This window comes from Rhineura floridana, chromosome 9 (genome assembly GCF_030035675.1).
Source record: "Rhineura floridana isolate rRhiFlo1 chromosome 9, rRhiFlo1.hap2, whole genome shotgun sequence".
In the NCBI taxonomy this organism is placed as follows: Eukaryota; Metazoa; Chordata; class Lepidosauria; order Squamata; family Rhineuridae; genus Rhineura; species Rhineura floridana.
This window is the reverse complement of record NC_084488.1, coordinates 105195608-105214366: the sequence shown is the minus strand read 5'-3', so window position 1 is coordinate 105214366 and position 18759 is coordinate 105195608. Positions and strand designations below refer to the sequence as shown.

General features: G+C 43.0%; 1 protein-coding gene across 6 annotated transcripts in view; it reads right to left on the bottom strand.

Annotated features, from left to right (window-relative positions):
* Window positions 1-18759, bottom strand: part of FAM13A (family with sequence similarity 13 member A) — a 189171-nt gene that overhangs the window by 131422 nt on the left and 38990 nt on the right. For all 6 annotated transcript variants that reach the window (XM_061583032.1, XM_061583035.1, XM_061583030.1 and 3 more), the window contains 2 exons: window positions 13262-13421; window positions 749-826 (listed from right to left, as the gene is read on the bottom strand). In XM_061583032.1, the coding sequence (XP_061439016.1) occupies window positions 749-826; window positions 13262-13421 (238 nt within the window). The remainder of the gene's footprint in view (window positions 1-748; window positions 827-13261; window positions 13422-18759) is intronic.

Below are 18759 nucleotides of genomic sequence, written 5' to 3'. Positions count from 1 at the left end.
CGATGGAGCATTCATTCATGTGAGTCCACACGTGGAACAGGAAGGGTACCGACCAGGCACAGGTTTACTATCTTAGTGAGCAGCAGGGCCCTGTGACAGCCTTTAAGCCTATTTCTCTGCTGATCAGGTTCAACAGAACAGCACCAGTGCCAGGCTCAAAGGTCACTTCCAGACAACCGATTAAAACAGCTGGATTTACTTGCGGGGAGGTTGGACGACATTGGCTATTTAATAAGTATTCATCCTATTCATCTGTTCCCCACAGTTTAGCAGCCTCCCCAGTGCAGAGGTTCCATCCCAGTGCCTGGAGGCAGTGAGGTCAGCCTGTTGGGAATATGATGGCTGAAGCATCCCTGCTCTCCTGCTTCACACAATGGAGGGAAGGACCGTAACATCTCCTTTGTACGCAGAAGGTCTCAGGGTCAGTCCCCGGCATCTTCGGGTAGGGCCGGGAATGTCCCAGAGCTGCTGCCAGTCAGTGTAGACAATACTGGGCCAGATGGGCCAGTGCTCTGACTCAGTATATGGCAGCTTCCTATGTTCCTAATGGGGAAGACTTGAGGAGGAACACCTGAACTGTGCTAGTCTTGCCAAGACTCAGCCATGCCACACTGATCTCCCCCCCAGAGTTCAGCCTAGTTCAAAAGCACACAGCTCCTACTCCTGAAAGAAGGAAACACGCTTATAGAGGAAATGCAATCAAAAACCATGGAAAAATATGACGACTAACATGCCCGTTTTTCTGTACCTTGTTCCTTGGACTCAACTTTGGCAGTTCCCTTTCACTTGTCAGAATGATTGAGGGTGTCTGTTTGCAGCAAGCCTCCTAGGATGAGATATTGGAAGCAGTTAGCAAAAACGGTGTCATGGATGCCCGTGAAATCAGTAACAGTATGCCATTTCTAAGCATGACTTTGTTCATCTAATTTGAAAAACAACGTCGTTCCGTATCAATTTTTGAATGCAGGTGCTTAAATGTTCTCTTCTCTTTGTGTCATTTCTTAATCGTAACTCAGCTAAACACACATTCTAAGCATTCTGGTCCTTACTGCCGCCGTTATTCGTGCGTTTTAGCCAAAGCAGCCATATGAAGGAAATGTTTAATTCCAGGTATCCCACGCCAAGAAGCAGAGCTTGGAAAAGTTACTTCTTTGAACTACAACTCCCATCAGCCCCAGCCAGCATGGCCACTGGATTGGGCTGATGGGAGTTGTAGTTCAAAAAAAGTAACTTTTCCAAGCTCTACCAAGAAATGAACGGAAAAGCTGGATCTGCAACTTTCTTTAAAAAGATGCCAACTAAGCAAATAGATGTTTCTTACTTTTACTTCATCTTGGATAATTCAGTCTGGTTTGGCTAATCATGGAAACAGGACAATACACAAGGGGCAAATGCATTGGGGAAGGGCCGGAGCTCGGTGTTAGAACATGTACTTTTCATCCAAAAGGTCCCAGGTTCAATCTCTGGCATCTCCAGGTAGGACTGGGAGAGACCCATCTGAAATACTGGAGAACTGCTGCCAGTCAGTGTAGACCACACTGAGTTAGATGGACCCATGGCCTGACTCAGTATAAGGCAGCCTCCTGTGTTCCTGGCTCAGTGGTAGAGCTTTGCATGCAGAAGGTCCCAGTTTCAGTCTCTGGCATCTCCAGATAAAAAATGGACCAGGGAGCAAGTGCTGGGAAAAGAGTCCTGCTAACCTGCCTAGAGAGCGACTGGCAGCCAGCGTAGACTATAGTGGGCTAGATAGATCAGTAATCTGATCTGGAATAAGGCATCTTCCTATGTATATTATACAGGGGACTGCAGCTTTGCTTCTAGCTGCTCTGACCTTTGAGAAATCAGTATGCATGTTCATGTATCACTGTGCATGCTCATGTGCCGCCCTGGGCTCCTACTGGGAGGAAGGGTGGGATATAAATCTAACAAACAAACAAATAATAAATCATGTATTTCCAGAATACCTTCATAGCCACATGGGCTAGAAACATGCATTTTTTTAATTAAATGAAAGCTAAGATTATGTGTCACAAATCGCATTCTTTGCTTTCTTGTGCACAATTGCAGCACACATACAGCCCTGCTTAATGGTCGGATTGCCAGTCATCTTTAAACTGTTGAAGTTCCCTGCAGCACAGTCCTAGGCATGATGACATGGGATTAAATGCCCCTCTGTGTTCAGTGGGGCTTATTCCTACATATGCATGCACAGGTCTTCAGCCTTAAAGAATTAATACTGTTTTCTGATCCGTATTGGAAACCTTTATTTATTTATTTTACCTATTTATTTATTTATTACATTTATATTCTACTTTTCCTTCTCAGGGCAGTCTAGAAGACTCTCTACCGCTTTTATCCCAACAACCCTGTCAGGTAGGTAAGGCTAAAAAAGAGAGAGTGTGTGTGCACGTGCGTGTGATATATATCACAGAAAGAGAGACAGAGAGACCGCCAAGTGAGATTCATAGGTGAGTACGGATTTGAACCTGCAGTGTTTGTGGTGCCCCTGAAAGTTTCTCTAGTTAAAGAGGCAGCCGAAAGAGGAAATGCTATAGTAATGGGCAACTTCAGTTACCCTCACCAGGACTGGGTACATGCATGTTCCAGTCACAACAAAGAGGTAAAACTTCTAAGATACTCTAAATGACTATGCCCTAGAACAGTTGGTCATGGAACCTACCAGAGGGGCAGTGAACCTGTTTAATCTTAAGTAATGCTCAAGACCTATTATTATTATTATTATTATTATTATTAGATTTATATCCCGCCCTTCCTCCCAGCAGGAGCCCAGCCTGGTACAAGATGTAAGCATCACTGAACCAATTGGGGATAGTGACCATAGTGCTATCACATTCAATATATATGTAAATAGGCAATTGAAAAAAAAAATCAACATTGAGTGGTATTTGTGATGTTCCTATATTAATGTATATATGGTAAGTGTTGGTTGTTTAGAAGATACATGGTAAGTGGAGTGAAAGAGGAGGGGGAGTGAATGGGCAGTAGAATGCTAGATGATTGGCTGAGTGTTTAAAATGGCTGAACGTATAAAAGGAAGAGTGAGAGTGGAATCTGGGGGGGAGAAGAGAAAGAGTGGGTTGTTTGGTGGGTTTGAGAGAGTGGTTTACCAGGAGAGAGTGGAGAAGGAGGGGAGTGGAGTTCGGATTAGTATTGAGTAAAACCATATGCTTATGTGCCTTAAGAAGAAATCTTGTTAATCTTGTTAGCTTTGTCATCTTTAATAAATACTTAATTTGGTTTACCAAAGGCCTGATCCTTGGCTGGGGTTTCACAGACCAGAAGGGAGGGTAAGGTAATGACCAAAGCTGAAGGGAAACTGTTACAAATGGTGGCAGCGGTGAAGAGAATAACAATACCAGTATTCAGAGTCTCTGGGAATACTAGTATTAGGACGTGACTGGTGGTTGCCTAGCAGGGGGATCTGTTGAGATCTGTGCTAGAGCGGGGAGAGAAACAATAAAAAAGGACAGTCCGGACTGGTGGAGTTCCTGGTGGTGCCTAGTGACAGGCAGTAGCCACGCGCAGGTAGGAACCTGACAGGGAGAGCCAGGGAAGGGTGTCACACGTGGTGGCAGTAGCGGTGGGATACGAACAACAGAGAATCCAGATACGAACAACAGAGAATCCAGATACGAATACTAGAGAATCCAGAACAGTGGTGTGGCAAACAGAAATAACAAAACAAGATTTCTTGTGAGAGTGACTGGCAAAGAGTGTGTGGCAAAGAGTGAGTGAACTCAAACACCATGGCTGAATACATAAAAATGAAAAGAGAGGACCTGGTGGAGAAGTGCATAACATTCAATTTACCTCACGAGGGTAAAAGGGTAGATGAATTGAGGGTAGCACTTATAGGATTTGCTACTGCCCAGCAAAAACAACCTGTCAGAGAAGAGACCCCAGAAGGATATTTAAGCAATCCCGCTTATATAGAGTACTTGAGAGAGAAGTTAAGATGGGAGGCTGAGGAAAAAGACAAGCAGAGGGAGTTGGAAGCTGAGAGATTGAGGATGGAAGTTGATGGGAAAGACAAGCAGAGGGAGTTGGAAGCTGAGAGATTGAGGATGGAAGGTGCAGAGAAGGAAAAACAGAGGGAGTTGGAATTTGAGAGAATGAGAGTGGATGCGGAATTACAGGCAGAAAAGTTAAAATTTGAAAGAGAGAAGTTTCATTCTGATGAAACAAGGAAAGACAGAGGTGGAGCAAAAATAAAAATTACTCCAAAGGACTTTGCTGTCTATGAGCCTGGTCAAGATCCTCAAATTTACCTCAGCACCTTTGAAAAAGCAGCTCAGTTGTGGGGGCTACCTGAAGATAAATACATGCAGTATTTATCAAACCTGATTAAAGGGGAATTGGCTGAGGTATACCAATATTTCCCCTCAGACAGGCCCGTCACCTATGCTGAATTCAAAGAAGCAGTGTTTAAAAGATTCAGACTGGGGCCTGATTATTTTAGAAAGCTTTTCAGAAACTGCCAGATACAGACAGGGAGGTCTTTCATGGAGCTGGGGGCAAAACTGATGGACATATTTGGGAAATGGCTGACAAGTGCAAAAGCTCAGTCTGTGGAGGAGGTGAAAAACCTCATGATATTGGATCAATTATACCATCAGTTACCACCAGAAATAAGGCTCCGGGTCAAAGACCGTTCCCCTACATCGGTGCAGGAGGCCGCAGAGATGGCGGATCACTTTGCCTCCAACAGAACTGGCTGGGTGGGGAAAACATCAAGAGATTTTAAACCCAGACCATATAACGCTGGCAGAAGGGATGTGGTACCACAGCGAGTGAGTCCTCCATTAAAATCTGAAGGGCACAGGACACCCCAGAGTGGATCTGTGTACCCTAAAAGTGAGGAGAAATTATGCTACAAATGTGGTAGACCGGGGCACCTACGTTTTCAATGTGAGGTTGCCAACCCCATTAGTAATCCTGCTCAGACAAAGGCAGTGAAAACAGAGCCCAAGGCTTTAGAAACAGCGAAAAAGGTTCAGTTCTGCCAGATAAACTGGACAGAAGTAACAGACCTTGATTCAAGTCTGGGAGAGGAAGTGAGTGTACAAGGGGCAAATTATTGGGCATTGCTTGATACTGGTGCTGCTCAGACATTACTGAGGCCAGATTTAATAAAATCTGAGGTAATATTACCTCAGGAAACTGTGACTATCCAAGGAGTGAGGGGTCAACCAGAAAGTTTGCCTGTGGCCCTGGTGGAAATGGCTTGGAGAGGCCGAGAGGGCCGATATAAAGTAGGCATTAATGCCCAGCAACAAGAACCAGTAATACTGGGAAGAGATGTAATGGGAGCCCAAGGAAAGATATATGTAGTGACCAGACAGCAAATTGGCAGAGAAAAAGAAGCCATATTAAGGGGGGCTGAAACAAACAGGGTGGAATCTGTTAACCAGCCTCAGGTCACCATAGCAACCACTAGCAGGCCTGCTGAAGGAGACAAACTGTATCAAGTGGTCTCTGATAAGAAAGAAGCAGAGCAATTCAGGGAAGAGGTGCATAAAGATATAAGTTTGAAGCAGATAAAGGAACAAGCTCTGACCCAACCGATTCCTTTCACTGACAAACTGAGGAATCAAGTTGTGTGTGAGAATGGGATTTTATATAGACTGTGGATGCCCGCTGAGAGAAAGGATGAATGTGAACCAGTGAAGCAAGTGATAGTACCTAGCAAATACAGAACCAGATTGCTAGAGGTAGCCCACGATGTCCCATGTGCAGGACATCTGGGAATAAAAAAGACCAAGAGGAGATTGGCGGCACACTATTATTGGCCAAACATCTCCAAAGATGTAAAACAACATTGTCTATCTTGTGGAATATGCCAAAAGGTGGGAAAAAGTGGAGTAAAGATTAAGGCACCCTTAAAGCCCCTTCCTATAATTGGACAACCCTTTTATAGAGTGGGAATAGATTTGGTGGGCCCTTTTTCCAAACCCACAAGGTATGGCAAGAAATATCTATTGGTGGTGGTGGATTTTGCCACCAGGTACCCAGACGCAGAAGCACTAAGATCTGTAGAAGCCCCTGTAGTGGCAGAGGCTTTATTAAAAATCTTTATGAGGCTGGGTTTCCCTCATGAAGTGCTGACGGATCAAGGCAGTGTATTCATGGGAGAAGTGATGCAATGTATGTGGAAATGTTGTGGTCTAAAACATCTAAAGACCACTACTTACCATCCTGCCACTAATGGGCTAACAGAGAGATTCAATGGAGTTTTGAAGGGCATGATCAGAAGCTATGTTCAAGATCACCCACAAGACTGGGATGAACGGTTGGGATGCTTCTTATTTGCACACAGAGAAGTCCCTCAGGAGTCAACAGGCTTCTCACCCTTTGAACTCATGTTCACTAGAAAAGTGAGGGGACCTTTGGAACTATTAAAAAATTCATGGGAAGGAACCCTGGGAGAGTACAAAACATCTGTAGTAGATTTTGTATTGGAATTCCGCAATAAATTAACATCAATGATGGAGGTGGTGGAAAAGAATTTGAGTCAAGCACAGGAGAAGCAACGTTACTGGTATGACAGAACAGCCAGGAAACGTGTGTATGATGTGGGAGATATGGTTATGGCGTTCATACCCAGGAAACATGACAAATTACAGGCTAACTGGGAAGGACCATATACCATCAGAGAAAGGCTTGACACAGTGACGTATGTAATCACCACAGACCAATTAAACAAAAGCAAAGTGGTTCATGTAAATATGTTGAAGCCTTACCATACTAGGGATGTACAGGTGTTGCAAGTTACCTTATTCCCTGAGGGAAGTGGGCCTGAACTTCCAGATTTGGTACAGGAAAGCAAAGACAAAGGAGGGGTAGATCAAGTGGAATGGTCAGAGGAGGTGAAGGAGGAAGTAAAAGAAGAGATTCTGAGAGTTTTGAAAACCTATAGGAATCTCTTTAGTAATAAACCTGGCCGAACCAGTATAGTTATACATTCCATTGATACTGGAGAGCATGCCCCAGTCAGATCTGTACCGTGCTGTGTGAATGGGAAAGTTGTGAGTGAAGTAATCTGTGTAGGACATGGGGTGGGAAGTGGGAAAATCACCCCCTTATGGAGCAAGGTAGAGGCAGTGCAATTGTGGCCTATCCCCTTGCATGAATTAACAAAGAAGAAGTGTTCTGAGCATGTGGTATGGACGGATGAATGTCAGAAGGCTTTGATCTACTGAAGCAAGCCTTGTGCCAAGGACCCATATTAATAGCACCAGACTATGAGAAACCATTCATCGTGGCTACAGATGCATCGGACCTGGCGCTGGGAGTCGTCTTGCTACAGGAGAGAGAAGGCACCAGACATCCAGTGGCGTACCTGAGTCGCAAGCTGACGCCGAGGGAGAAAAACTATTCGTCGGTCCAGAAGGAGTGCCTAGCGGTCGTGTGGGGACTGAACAAGTTGCGCCCATACGTGTGGGGACGAAGATTCACAGTGACTACTGATCATCGGGCCTTGTTATGGTTGCAGACTATGAAAAACCATAACACTATGCTGCAGAGGTGGTCCTGGGCCCTACAGGACTATCAAGTGGACTTCCAGTTCATAAAAGGCAAGGACAATGTACTGGCTTGTTTATATTGTTAACGCGACGTATAAATCCTGGAACAGGAATAATACTCTGCCGTTGTTTAAGGGGGGGGAAATGTGATGTTCCTATATTAATGTATATATGGTAAGTGTTGGTTGTTTAGAAGATACATGGTAAGTGGAGTGAAAGAGGAGGGGGAGTGAATGGGCAGTAGAATGCTAGATGATTGGCTGAGTGTTTAAAATGGCTGAACGTATAAAAGGAAGAGTGAGAGTGGAATCTGGGGGGGAGAAGAGAAAGAGTGGGTTGTTTGGTGGGTTTGAGAGAGTGGTTTACCAGGAGAGAGTGGAGAAGGAGGGGGGTGGAGTTCGGATTAGTATTGAGTAAAACCATATGCTTATGTGCCTTAAGAAGAAATCTTGTTAATCTTGTTAGCTTTGTTATCTTTAATAAATACTTAATTTGGTTTACCAAAGGCCTGATCCTTGGCTGGGGTTTCACAGACCAGAAGGGAGGGTAAGGTAATGACCAAGGCTGAAGGGGAACTGTAACAAATGGTGGCAGCGGTGAAGAGAATAACAATACCAGTATGCAGAGTCTCTGGGAATACTAGTATTAGGACGTTACTGGTGGTTGCCTAGCAGGGGGATCTGTTGAGATCTGTGCTAGAGCGGGGAGAGAAACAATAAAAAAGGACAGTCCGGACTGGTGGAGTTCCTGGTGGTGCCTAGTGACAGGCAGTAGCCACGCGCAGGTAGGAACCTGACAGGGAGAGCCAGGGAAGGGCGTCACAGTATTCAACTAAATTGTCCTCAGAGTAAACCCACTGAAATTAGTTTTTCATGTCCATTAACTTCAATGGGTTTACTCTGAGTAGGACTAAAGCTGAATACCACCAATAGTTGCAGTTGCCTTTGAAAGAGAAAACTTTCCAAAAAATGAGGGAATTAATAAATGAAAGGAAAAGTCACAAGGGTCAAATTTTTCCCAAATGCTTGGGAGTTGTTTAAAAACACAATTATTAGAGGCTCAGCTAGACTGTATACTGCAGATCAAGAAAGACACCAGCTGGGCTCCAGGGTCCCCTGGAATGAGTCTCCACATTTGCTCTTTGTTTCCTATCTTGCCTTCCTACTCCCCCCCCCAATCACTGCTCTTGAAACTTCCCCATCACTCTCTAATGCATGTTTACTCAGAAGTTAAGTCCCACTGTATTCAATGAGGCTTACTCTTGGGTAATAAAGGATTGCAGCCTCAATCTTCAGGAGAGGGGGTTCACCTGCTAAGTTTTTGTTTGTTATGTAATCATTTATGTTAGCTTTTAGTTTTCTTTCAAGAAGCTCAAGGTTCTCCCCCTCCCCGGTTTATCCTTAAACTGGTTAGTCTGAGAGAGAATGAATAGCCTAAGGTCACCCAGTGAGCTTCATGGCCGAGTGAGGATTTGAACCCGTTTCCCAGGTCCTAGCTCACTTAACTTTCCATCGTACTCCACGTTCTTGTAAAGAAGATGCAAAAGTGAACAAGATGGTAGGGTGGTCTTGCCCCCTAGAGCTGGAAGCTTATTCGAACCCTTGTCAACACTACTCTGTAGCATCTTTAAGACAAACCAGTTTAGGCTGCAATCCTATATGCACTAAGGCTGCAGTCCCATGCACATCTATCACTGATCTTGGTAGGGCTTACTTTTAAGTAAATATGAATGGGATCAGCTGCATGATGCCCTCTCTAATGCCCCCCTGCCCTTGAAGCAAAAGTCTCCTTTCCTCCTCAACAGCCTGAATATAAGGACATGTAAAACCAATAAAGATTTCCAGGCTGTGAACCATGATGCTTACTTGCAGGTAAGCACCATAGAGAACAAAGGCTTCTTCCTGAGTAAATGCACACGGGATCAAGCGTCTAACGCTGCGGTCCTGTGGACATCTACCATTGATCTTAGTGGGGCTTACTTTTGAGTAAATGTGCACGAGATCATTTGGGGGAGGAAAAGAGACAAAACTGTGGTTAAATTTGGGAGGGAAAGGTCAGAAAAACCATTAAGTGGCCTGCCAGGATCTTCTGTAGTTTCCAAGTGGTCCATGGGGAAAAAAAGTTTGGGAACCACTACAGTAGAAGTTCTAGGGTAGATCCCTGTGCCTGAACTAACATTTGCAGGAAGGGAAATCTACAGAACTGAGCAAAACAGTGGTGATGACAGATGAACTCATGAAGCTGTGAGCTCAAGGGACTAATAAAGAAAAAGACAAAAGACAAGCAGTTCCAAACCAGAGTTTGCTTTTTGTACATTTGGAAGCTCAGGCCATCATTCTATACTACGGTTAGTCTTAGCCACATCACAGCTTGGGCATGATGTTGGAATGAAGCCTGAGAGTAACAAGGCACTCTGTCAACTCAGTGAGACAGAGAAAGACATTATGTATTTGTCGTAGGAAGAGTTATTTAAAGCTGCATCACATTAGAAAGAGATTTCGAAGTGATGACTCTGGTTGACTAGCGCACAATAAAAGCGACAGAGGACTTCACTCCCTCCCCGGCAGCTAAAAAGGCTATCAAAGGTAAAGGATACAGAAGCATGTAAACTTTCACCTACAAGAGACTGTATAGCTCACTCCATCCTTCCTTACTGAAGAATGCCTTGCTGTCTCAAATCTTATTTCCCTCACCCCCACCCCCCAAAAAACCTGATCCTGTTATAAAATACCCATCTGCTCAGTGTAGTACAAACTGATCTGTGAGAAGAAAATGTTCTCTTGAAGAGGAAACACCAGTTAGGGAAAACAATTAAGATTTTGTCAGAGATGCCTTCACATGCCCTGCTGCAAGTGTACCGCCCATGTTTATTGCTTTAACCCTGTTGGCATGAACTTCAGTATAATAAATTATTGTGGTGATAGTGCAACGGCAGAGGTGTCCAGCTCAATGGGTAGATCATAGGATTGTAACGTTAGGAGGGATCTTGGAGAGCATCTAGACCAACACAGCAGGTTCTGAGGAGGGCAACAAGGATGATCAGGGAACTGGAAACAAAGCCCTGTGAGGAAAGAATGACAGAACTGGGCATGTTTAGCCTTGAGAATAGAAGATGGAGAGGAGATATGATAGCACTCTTCAAGTACTTGAAAGGTTGTCACACAGAGGGGGGCTAGGATCTCTTCTCGATCATCCCAGGTGTCAGGACACAGAATAATGGGCTCAAGTTACAGGAAGCCAGATTTTGACTGAACAGGAAAAACTGCCTAACTGTTATAGTGGTACGACAATGGAACCAATAACCTAGGGAAGTGGTGGGTTCTCCAACCCTGGAGACATTCAAGAAGCAGCTGGACAGTCACCTGTTGGGGATGCTTTAACTTGGATTCCTGCACTGAGCAAGGAGTTGGACTCGATGGTCTTATAAGCCTCTTCCAACTCTGTTGTTCTATGATTCTAACCCCCTGTTCAGTGCAGGATCTGCAATGCAGGATGCAACTAAAGCATCCCCAACAGATAGTCATCCAACCTCTGTTTAAATACCTCCAAAGGACAGCCCACTCCCTCCTGTGGCAGCCCGTTCCACGGCTGAGCAGCTCTGGTTGAGTTCCCCTCCTAATGTGGCCCTCTGACGCCCATCAGCTGAAGCCAGCATGCCCAACAGTCAGGGATGATGGGAACTGAGGGGAGAGGGCCACATTCCTCTTCAAATGTTCAGCTACGTATGAATTTCACAGGGTGTTGTTGGGGAAATAAACAACAAGTAAGTATCAGCATGTGCTGGATTAATCTGATTCACATCTCTGTATTCAGACAGTATTAAAGAAAAGGAGTTTAGAACTTCACATTACAGGAAAATGTTCAGATGCCTAAAATGAAAAGCTTTTCACAAGTTCAAGGAGGAGGTGCACAGTTCAAGGGTTGGAGCTGTGTGGTGGGATGGCATAGGCTGTGACAGCCTAATCCTCCTATATCAGGTTTTCCCATTTAACAGGGCTGGTGCTTGCTGCCAAAGGAGGGCATTATGTTACAGGATGTAACAACAGCTGGCAGTAAACAGACTGAACGGTATGTCTTGAAGGACCATAAGAGAGCAGGAATGAAAACTGAACAAGATCCATTATACATAGATTGGGAGGGGGGGTGTCTAGTTATGACCTCCACTGTCAGAGGCAATATTCTATTTTATTGTTGTCTGTTGTTGTTTTGTTATTATAATTATTTGCATTTATTTGTTGCTTACTACAAAGGTGTCCCAAAGTGACTTACAATTATAAAAACATACATGATACAAAATGTAATACATCAAAAAGACAAAAGAACATAAACTGACTATGGGAACAATCCAAAACTAAAATCAGCCAGAACGAGCGACTGAAGATCTGGTGGATCTCCGGCTCAGCTGGGGCTATACTGGCATATGTCCCTCATCCAGGCACAGCTGGGCTCAGCCAAGGCCAGTGTAAATCCCCCAAAACGGGTGTTCCAGGGGCATGGCAGGGGAGACTTACGCTGGGTCCTAACTCCATTCAGCTCAGTCATGTGATCTGGCAACCCAGTGGGACAGCATCAAAAAGGGCGTTGTTCAGTCAAACTGTATTTTAAAGGCTCTGCGAGCTTGGACTGGCTCAGGTGGCCGTAACCTCACTCCTGAACAGGGCTTGGAACTGATATACTTTACACCAGTTTAACTTAAGCCAGTGAAATTACTCTGGCTTCCCATAGTTAGGATTGCTCCCTTAATGTGCTACTTCCACTGTTCCATCCCCACTGTTGGAGGCAGTATGCTTCTGAATACCAGTTGCTGGAAACCGCAGCAGGAGAGAGTGTTGTTGTGCTCAGGTCCTGCTTGGGGGCTTCCCATAGGCATCTGGTTTGATGTGAGAAGAGGACGCTGGACAAGATGGGCCACTGGCGTGACCTTCTTATTGTTTTTATGCTTTTATGTGAGCATTGTATTTGTTGCACTATTTTCATTGTGGCTTTGAAGTTCTCAACAGACCCAGAACCAAAACAGGTTAAATTCAAAACTACAATTTCAGATGCAATACTGAAATTGGGGGTGGGAAGGACTAAACTACATGTTATACTCACTCGAGCATAACATTTTCTTGGCATTACTTTTACTAAAGCTACCATGGGAGGCTGCAATCTTGAGCAGAGGACTGATCGTAGAGGGAGAGACTGCTTCCCTTTCCTTTCAAGCCATTTTTATGTTCAGAATTTCACCCTAGTTGCTTTTCTTTCCAAAAGGGGAAAATATACAGGGACAGATATTATTTTCCCTTGCTGGGATAAAAGAAGTGGGGATAAGAGGTGGTGGATATGAGCAGGCAAATGTCTAGTAGGCAAAGAGTTAAGCCCCTCCTCTCTACTGCCTTCCTTCCACTCTTGATTGTAGCCTCTCTTGGCTGCATTTCGATTAATGCACACCACACTGACCACAGGTTATGTGCAGCTGCGTGTAACATGCAGCTTGGCACAAAGTCACAAAGTGAGGGGAGAGATGGATAAATGCACCAAGCTCAAATTGTAGCATAAAGTCCAGTCTTTGAAACAGTCACTTCCATCTCAAGAGGAGAAACTCCCACAGAGCTTGTCATAAGCATTGTCATGTTACCTGCAACCTACTGCTTTGATACTGTATGCAATCACATCACACGCATACACAAAAAGGTTGCAAAAGCAGAAGGAGCAATCTTAATACAAACACTTACTTTCACCACTATAATTTTTGTTAGCTCCTCACATGGGTGCTTTGCATTTTCTTTTTTTGGATGCTCCTGTTCAAACAAGGCACTGTAGTTTTCTAGCATCTGGGCCATGATTTTGTTGCAGATTTCCTGTTCCTTCATACCTTCAAATCCAGAAGACACTCTGCAAGAAAAACACAAGACAAGGCTCAGATCATTATAAACAAAAGAATCATACCTAATAGAGATATAATGAGGTAACTGTATGCCAGCCAAATTGGTCACCAGGGAACAGAAGCTGCTGGAGAGAATAATGGCAGTTACGTGGAACCCATGGACCTTCAGATGTTATTGAACTTCATTTCCCATCAGCCCTAGTCAGCATGGCCAATGGTCAGGGATGATGTGAGTTATAGTCCAGCAACATCTGGACGACCACAAGTTCCTCATCCCTACAATATGAGCAGGTCTCATGTTATTTCTTGAACCTAGTATGAAAGGAGCGACAGACAGGAGGTTCAGGGAAATTCCAAAATACAGCCTAAACATAGTACGGTGAGTGTTAGGATCAGGCTTCCCCAATCTGGAGTTGCTGAACTACAACTCCAGTTATTCCTGCCCACTGGCCATGCTGGCTGGGCCTGATGGGAGCTGTAGTCAAACCATGTAGTTTAGATGTTTTATTTCTTTTTAATATAATTTTATAAATGTTACAGAACATATTTTATACAAATTGGGTTGGATCCAGAGCTTGCACCTGTGCAGAGTCTGTTCAGGACACTTCCATTAGCAGAAAGGGGGGGAGCGGAGAGAAAGAGGCACAAATTTTGCTCATTTCTCCTTCCCTTTGGGGTCCACAGTTGGAGTCCAATAATATCTGGAGGGCCACAGGTTCTTCACCCCAGCCTTACACAATGATCTTCTAGAAGGTTTTCTCATCTGAATTTTAACTGCTCCTTGTTCTCCAAGAACTGTGGCGTCCAAGTGGAACAGGATAGCCTAGAAGAGAACTTATTAGTGCTTATTACTATAGTGCCACAATTCCCCAAGCTTGAGAAATGATGCTACCATTTGTAATGCAGTTTTAATATGCCTTGACAAAGCATTAGTGTCTCAGTCCTTACGGGGGCCAATTACTTCCCATCCCTCTAAAGTCAGTTCTCATGGGGGCATCATGTTTACCAGACAAACAGCAGTAATACGGTGGCTGAAAACATTTGGTAATATAGAAAGAGTACCCACAGAGCGACCTAAAATGCTTATAAAAACTAAAAGGATAGGATACTTAAAGTCACTTGGGGGATTGGTCTGGTGCTATAATTAGAGAGGTGTTGATCTCTGTCTCTTTTAATAAAAATGCACTATGGATGAGCCTTCTATTGGCTATGCAGTGGCATCAATATTAAATGAGACAGCTCAATTATGAAGAACAATGCTCCAAATCTGAAGCAACAACTTTGACTCTTCCTCTGTTGTGCATGAAGGAGATGAGAAGTGAGCCTGAGGGCAAAGCCTGAATAGAAGCCTATGACTACATTCAAACACAGTAAACTGTGGCTGAGGAAGCTTAACTATGGCTTGGTACAATGTTCAATTTGACAAACCATTTTTTATAAATTGCTAGCTTGCAAACCAGAAAAAGTGGTCTTAAGTGGATTTGCAAAATGTAATCATATGATTTGGTGTGATGTTTGAACTGATGTCTGAATAGTTAAAGTTGTTCTATCTCCCAAAGCCGCTGAACCTAAAGACTGAGCAGATTTATTTATTTATTTAACAAAATGTATATACCTCTTCATTGTAAACAAAAAACATTAAACGTTTCAATGAACCAGTTAAAAATCAAGTAATGAAAAACATTTTTTAAACAATTAAAACAGCAATGGACCAAAAAGATTAAAACACATCAACATTTATGTATCTGGATAGGCTTGCCTAAACAAAAAAGTTTTAAGCAGCTGCCAAAAAGAATAGTGAAGGCACCTACCTGATGTCAGTAGGCAGGGAGTTCCAAAGAGTAGGTGCTACCAACTGAAAGAATAATTTCTTATAAGTGCAGAATGAGTATTATGTGGCACCTATAAGTTTCACAGAACAATGGGCTCAAGTTGGCAAACATGGGGTAAGGTGGTCCTGCAAGTTAACTGTTCCCAAGCTATTAAGAGCTTTATATATTAGTAGTAACACCTTAAACTTGGCCTGTAACAAATTGGCAACTAGTAGAGATCCATGAGCAGAGGTGGTCTATGCTGACAGAATCTCACACCTGTCAGCAATCTGGCTGTAGCATTCTGAACTAACTGCAGTTTTTGGATCAAGGGCAAGTAAAGCCCCACATAGAATGCATTGCAGTAATCCACTCTGGAAGTCCCTAATGCTTACTGTGGTCAAGCTCTCCAGTCCAGGAATGGTCATGGTTATCTCACCTGGTAAAATAAACCAATATTGCAATAAAACAGTAACATTAACCATTGTAAAAGACAGAAGATACAAATTAGAAGTCTAGCTGAAAAATTCCAAGGCACACTTAAGAAGTCTGCATATTAAAATGCTTGGGTGGCTCATTGCCTTTGGAATGCTTTCTTTAAACATGTGCACCTTGCACCCACTTCATATATATGTTCAGCAGCAGGTTAAAAGGTATTTATTTACCCAAGCATTTTAATTTGCAGACTTCTTAAGTGTGCCTTGGAATTTTTCAGCTAGACTTCTAATTTGTATCTTCTGTCTTTTACAATGGTTAATGTTACTGTTTTATTGCAATATATATATTAAAAGTATCTATATATGTTGTGCACGGCCCAGAAATGTGATCTGATGGAGGGAGATATAGAAATGTTTAAAATAAATACCTCTACAAATGCAAAAAAAAACCCCACCTGGAATCATAGGGCCACCCTAATTCCATAGTATGCTTGCTGACTTCATGCTACAGAAATGTTCTTTCATCTTATTTTAGATCACAGTGGAAGCACAGAATTGAGCTCTCCCAAATATGAATAGGAGCCAGAACCCTTGCTATCTCTTAATTTCTGTTTAAAAAATGATTAACCCTTTGTAGATTTTGATTCTCTGCAATTTCTATTGCTCTAAAAACAAGCTGAAATTCATTCATGTTTTCGTAATGACCTTTTCCCTGACATGACCTTGCACTTCTCTTTACAGTTTATACAATCTTGTGATGCTCTTTACAGTTTACTCTGTATTTAGGAGATGTTTATACTAAACCATGGTTAAGGAAACCAATGCCTGACTTGACAAACCATTGTTTATGACTGACTGGTAAAGCAGAATGAAAAAACACGGTCTGAAGAGAGATTGCAAACTGTAGTTTGTGCCAACTATGGTTTCTGTGATATCTGAATGGACAAACCATTGTTTGTTTATTTCAATATTTATAAACCACACTTTGTAAAAAATACAGCAAGGGAGTGTACACCATACAAAATTTACAACAATAAAAACATCAACAAAACAGAAAAAATCCAAAAATACTGGTTGGATAAAGCAAATTCAGAATTCAAAGACCTATCTAAATAGTACCATCTTTAGGCGATGTCTAAAAGAAAGCAGGAATGATTTCTGACAAGCCTGTACTTGTAAGGAATTCCACAAGGCAGGGCCTGCCACAATAAAGACTTGGTCCCTACTGAAGGCTGATCAAACCTCAGGAATGTGGGGAATCACAAGAAGTGCCCCATCAGAGGATCTCAGTTATCAAGGTGGAGCATAAGGAATCAGATGGCCCTGAAGGTACTATAGGCTCAGTTGTTTGGGCTTTGTGAATTAACACAAGAACCTTGAACCTGGCCTGGTAGCAAATTGGCAACCAGTGCAGCTCTCTCATCAGAGGAGTAACATGTTGCCAGTTGACTACTCCACGAACATTCTGGCTGCTGTCTTCTGCACTAACTGCAGCTTCTGGACCAGATGCAAGGATAGCCCCACATAAAGCACATTAGAGTAATCTAGTCTTGAGTTTACCAATGCATGGACCACTGTGGGCAGGCTATCACAGTCCATGAAGGGTTGCAGCTTGCATACCAGCTCAAGTTAATAGAAAGCACCTCTAGAGACAGAGTTGGATCAAGAAGTACACCAGACTGCAGACCTGCTCCTTCAGAGGGAGTGCAACCTTGTCCAGAGCAGGCGAAAGTTAAAGCTATTGTTCCAGCTCTGAAGGAAACTACACATAGACACTGGAGAGCTAAGCAGACAGAAAACTAAAGCAGACAACCAGCACTAAACCGTGGTTTACCAATATGTTTGGAAACTCTAGCCACGGTTTGGATTCTCAACTATGGTTAGTGCAATGTCTGAATCGGGTCTAAAAGATTTATAATGCTGTAGTATACATGTCTTCTCAGAGGAAAGAACCACAGAGCTTAATGGGGGTTTACTCCTAGGTAAGTGTATACAGGATTACAGCATTAAATTGGGATTCCTTGAGTTGCATCTAAGCAAGTTGTAGAAGATAGTCAGAGACCAAAGATCTACTTTAGTTGTACAAGAAAAAGACTCCACTAGCTTAGTGTGATTTCCTTCTCCTCTCTTTAAGCAGCACCCCATACCAACTTACTGCAAACTGACTTTGAAACTTCCCTCATTTGCAAACATCGCTTGTAAAAATGTCCAAACCCATAAGGGGGGGAGGTGTGGAATTAGTTTCATGTTCCTTTGAATCCCAGTTTATCTGTTCAATTACATGTTCTAACCAGATTCTTTTTATCAATCCTCTTCAATGACTTAAGAGGTTTCTTGATATCCACACGATTTATCCCTTTCAGCTTATTAGTGAACGGAACTAAATGGAAAACTAATCTCAAATGGACTTAACTGACAGTCTGATGATTTCCTTGCTTATAACAGCTATTTCTTTAATTAGTTCTGTTCCAGTGATAATTTTCTCCTTGCTCAAGATGAGGAGCGGTTGCCTTTGGTAAGTAGGTGCTCAAGTGGAAAAATACGCCTGCCACACACGGTCCTTTAATGCAAGAACAGGGAGAAGCGGTGCAGCGGTGTGTCACCCATTTTTAAATAATCATGCATAACTTTATTTTTATTTATATCTTGATTTATTTTATCTAGAGACAACCTAAGACCAACTACCAATATATAATCTTTAAAAACAATCTATCAACACCAGAAATAAGAGTGACAAACTGCAGCAAGGAACACCAAGATCAATTTAAAAAAGCAAACAAAATCAACAAATCTGGGAAACTAGCCAACAACAGAATCAAAACCTGACAACAGGAACATCAGTTCAGCTCCAAGCAATTTTCTAAAAACAAAACAAAGCAGTATTGTGGCCTCCCCACTGAAGCTGTACAGTATCTGGGTCTAGTGGGTTTCCCTAAGCGAGGAAAACTGTTTCAGAATGTTGGCACCACAACTGAAAAAACTCTGCTCCTAACAGACATCCAGCAGACTTCATTCGTTAGAGGAATTTGGAGCAAGGAACCTGGTGTTGAACAGAGTGTGCGGTTCCATGTTCAGATATTCACTTACTGAAACATCTC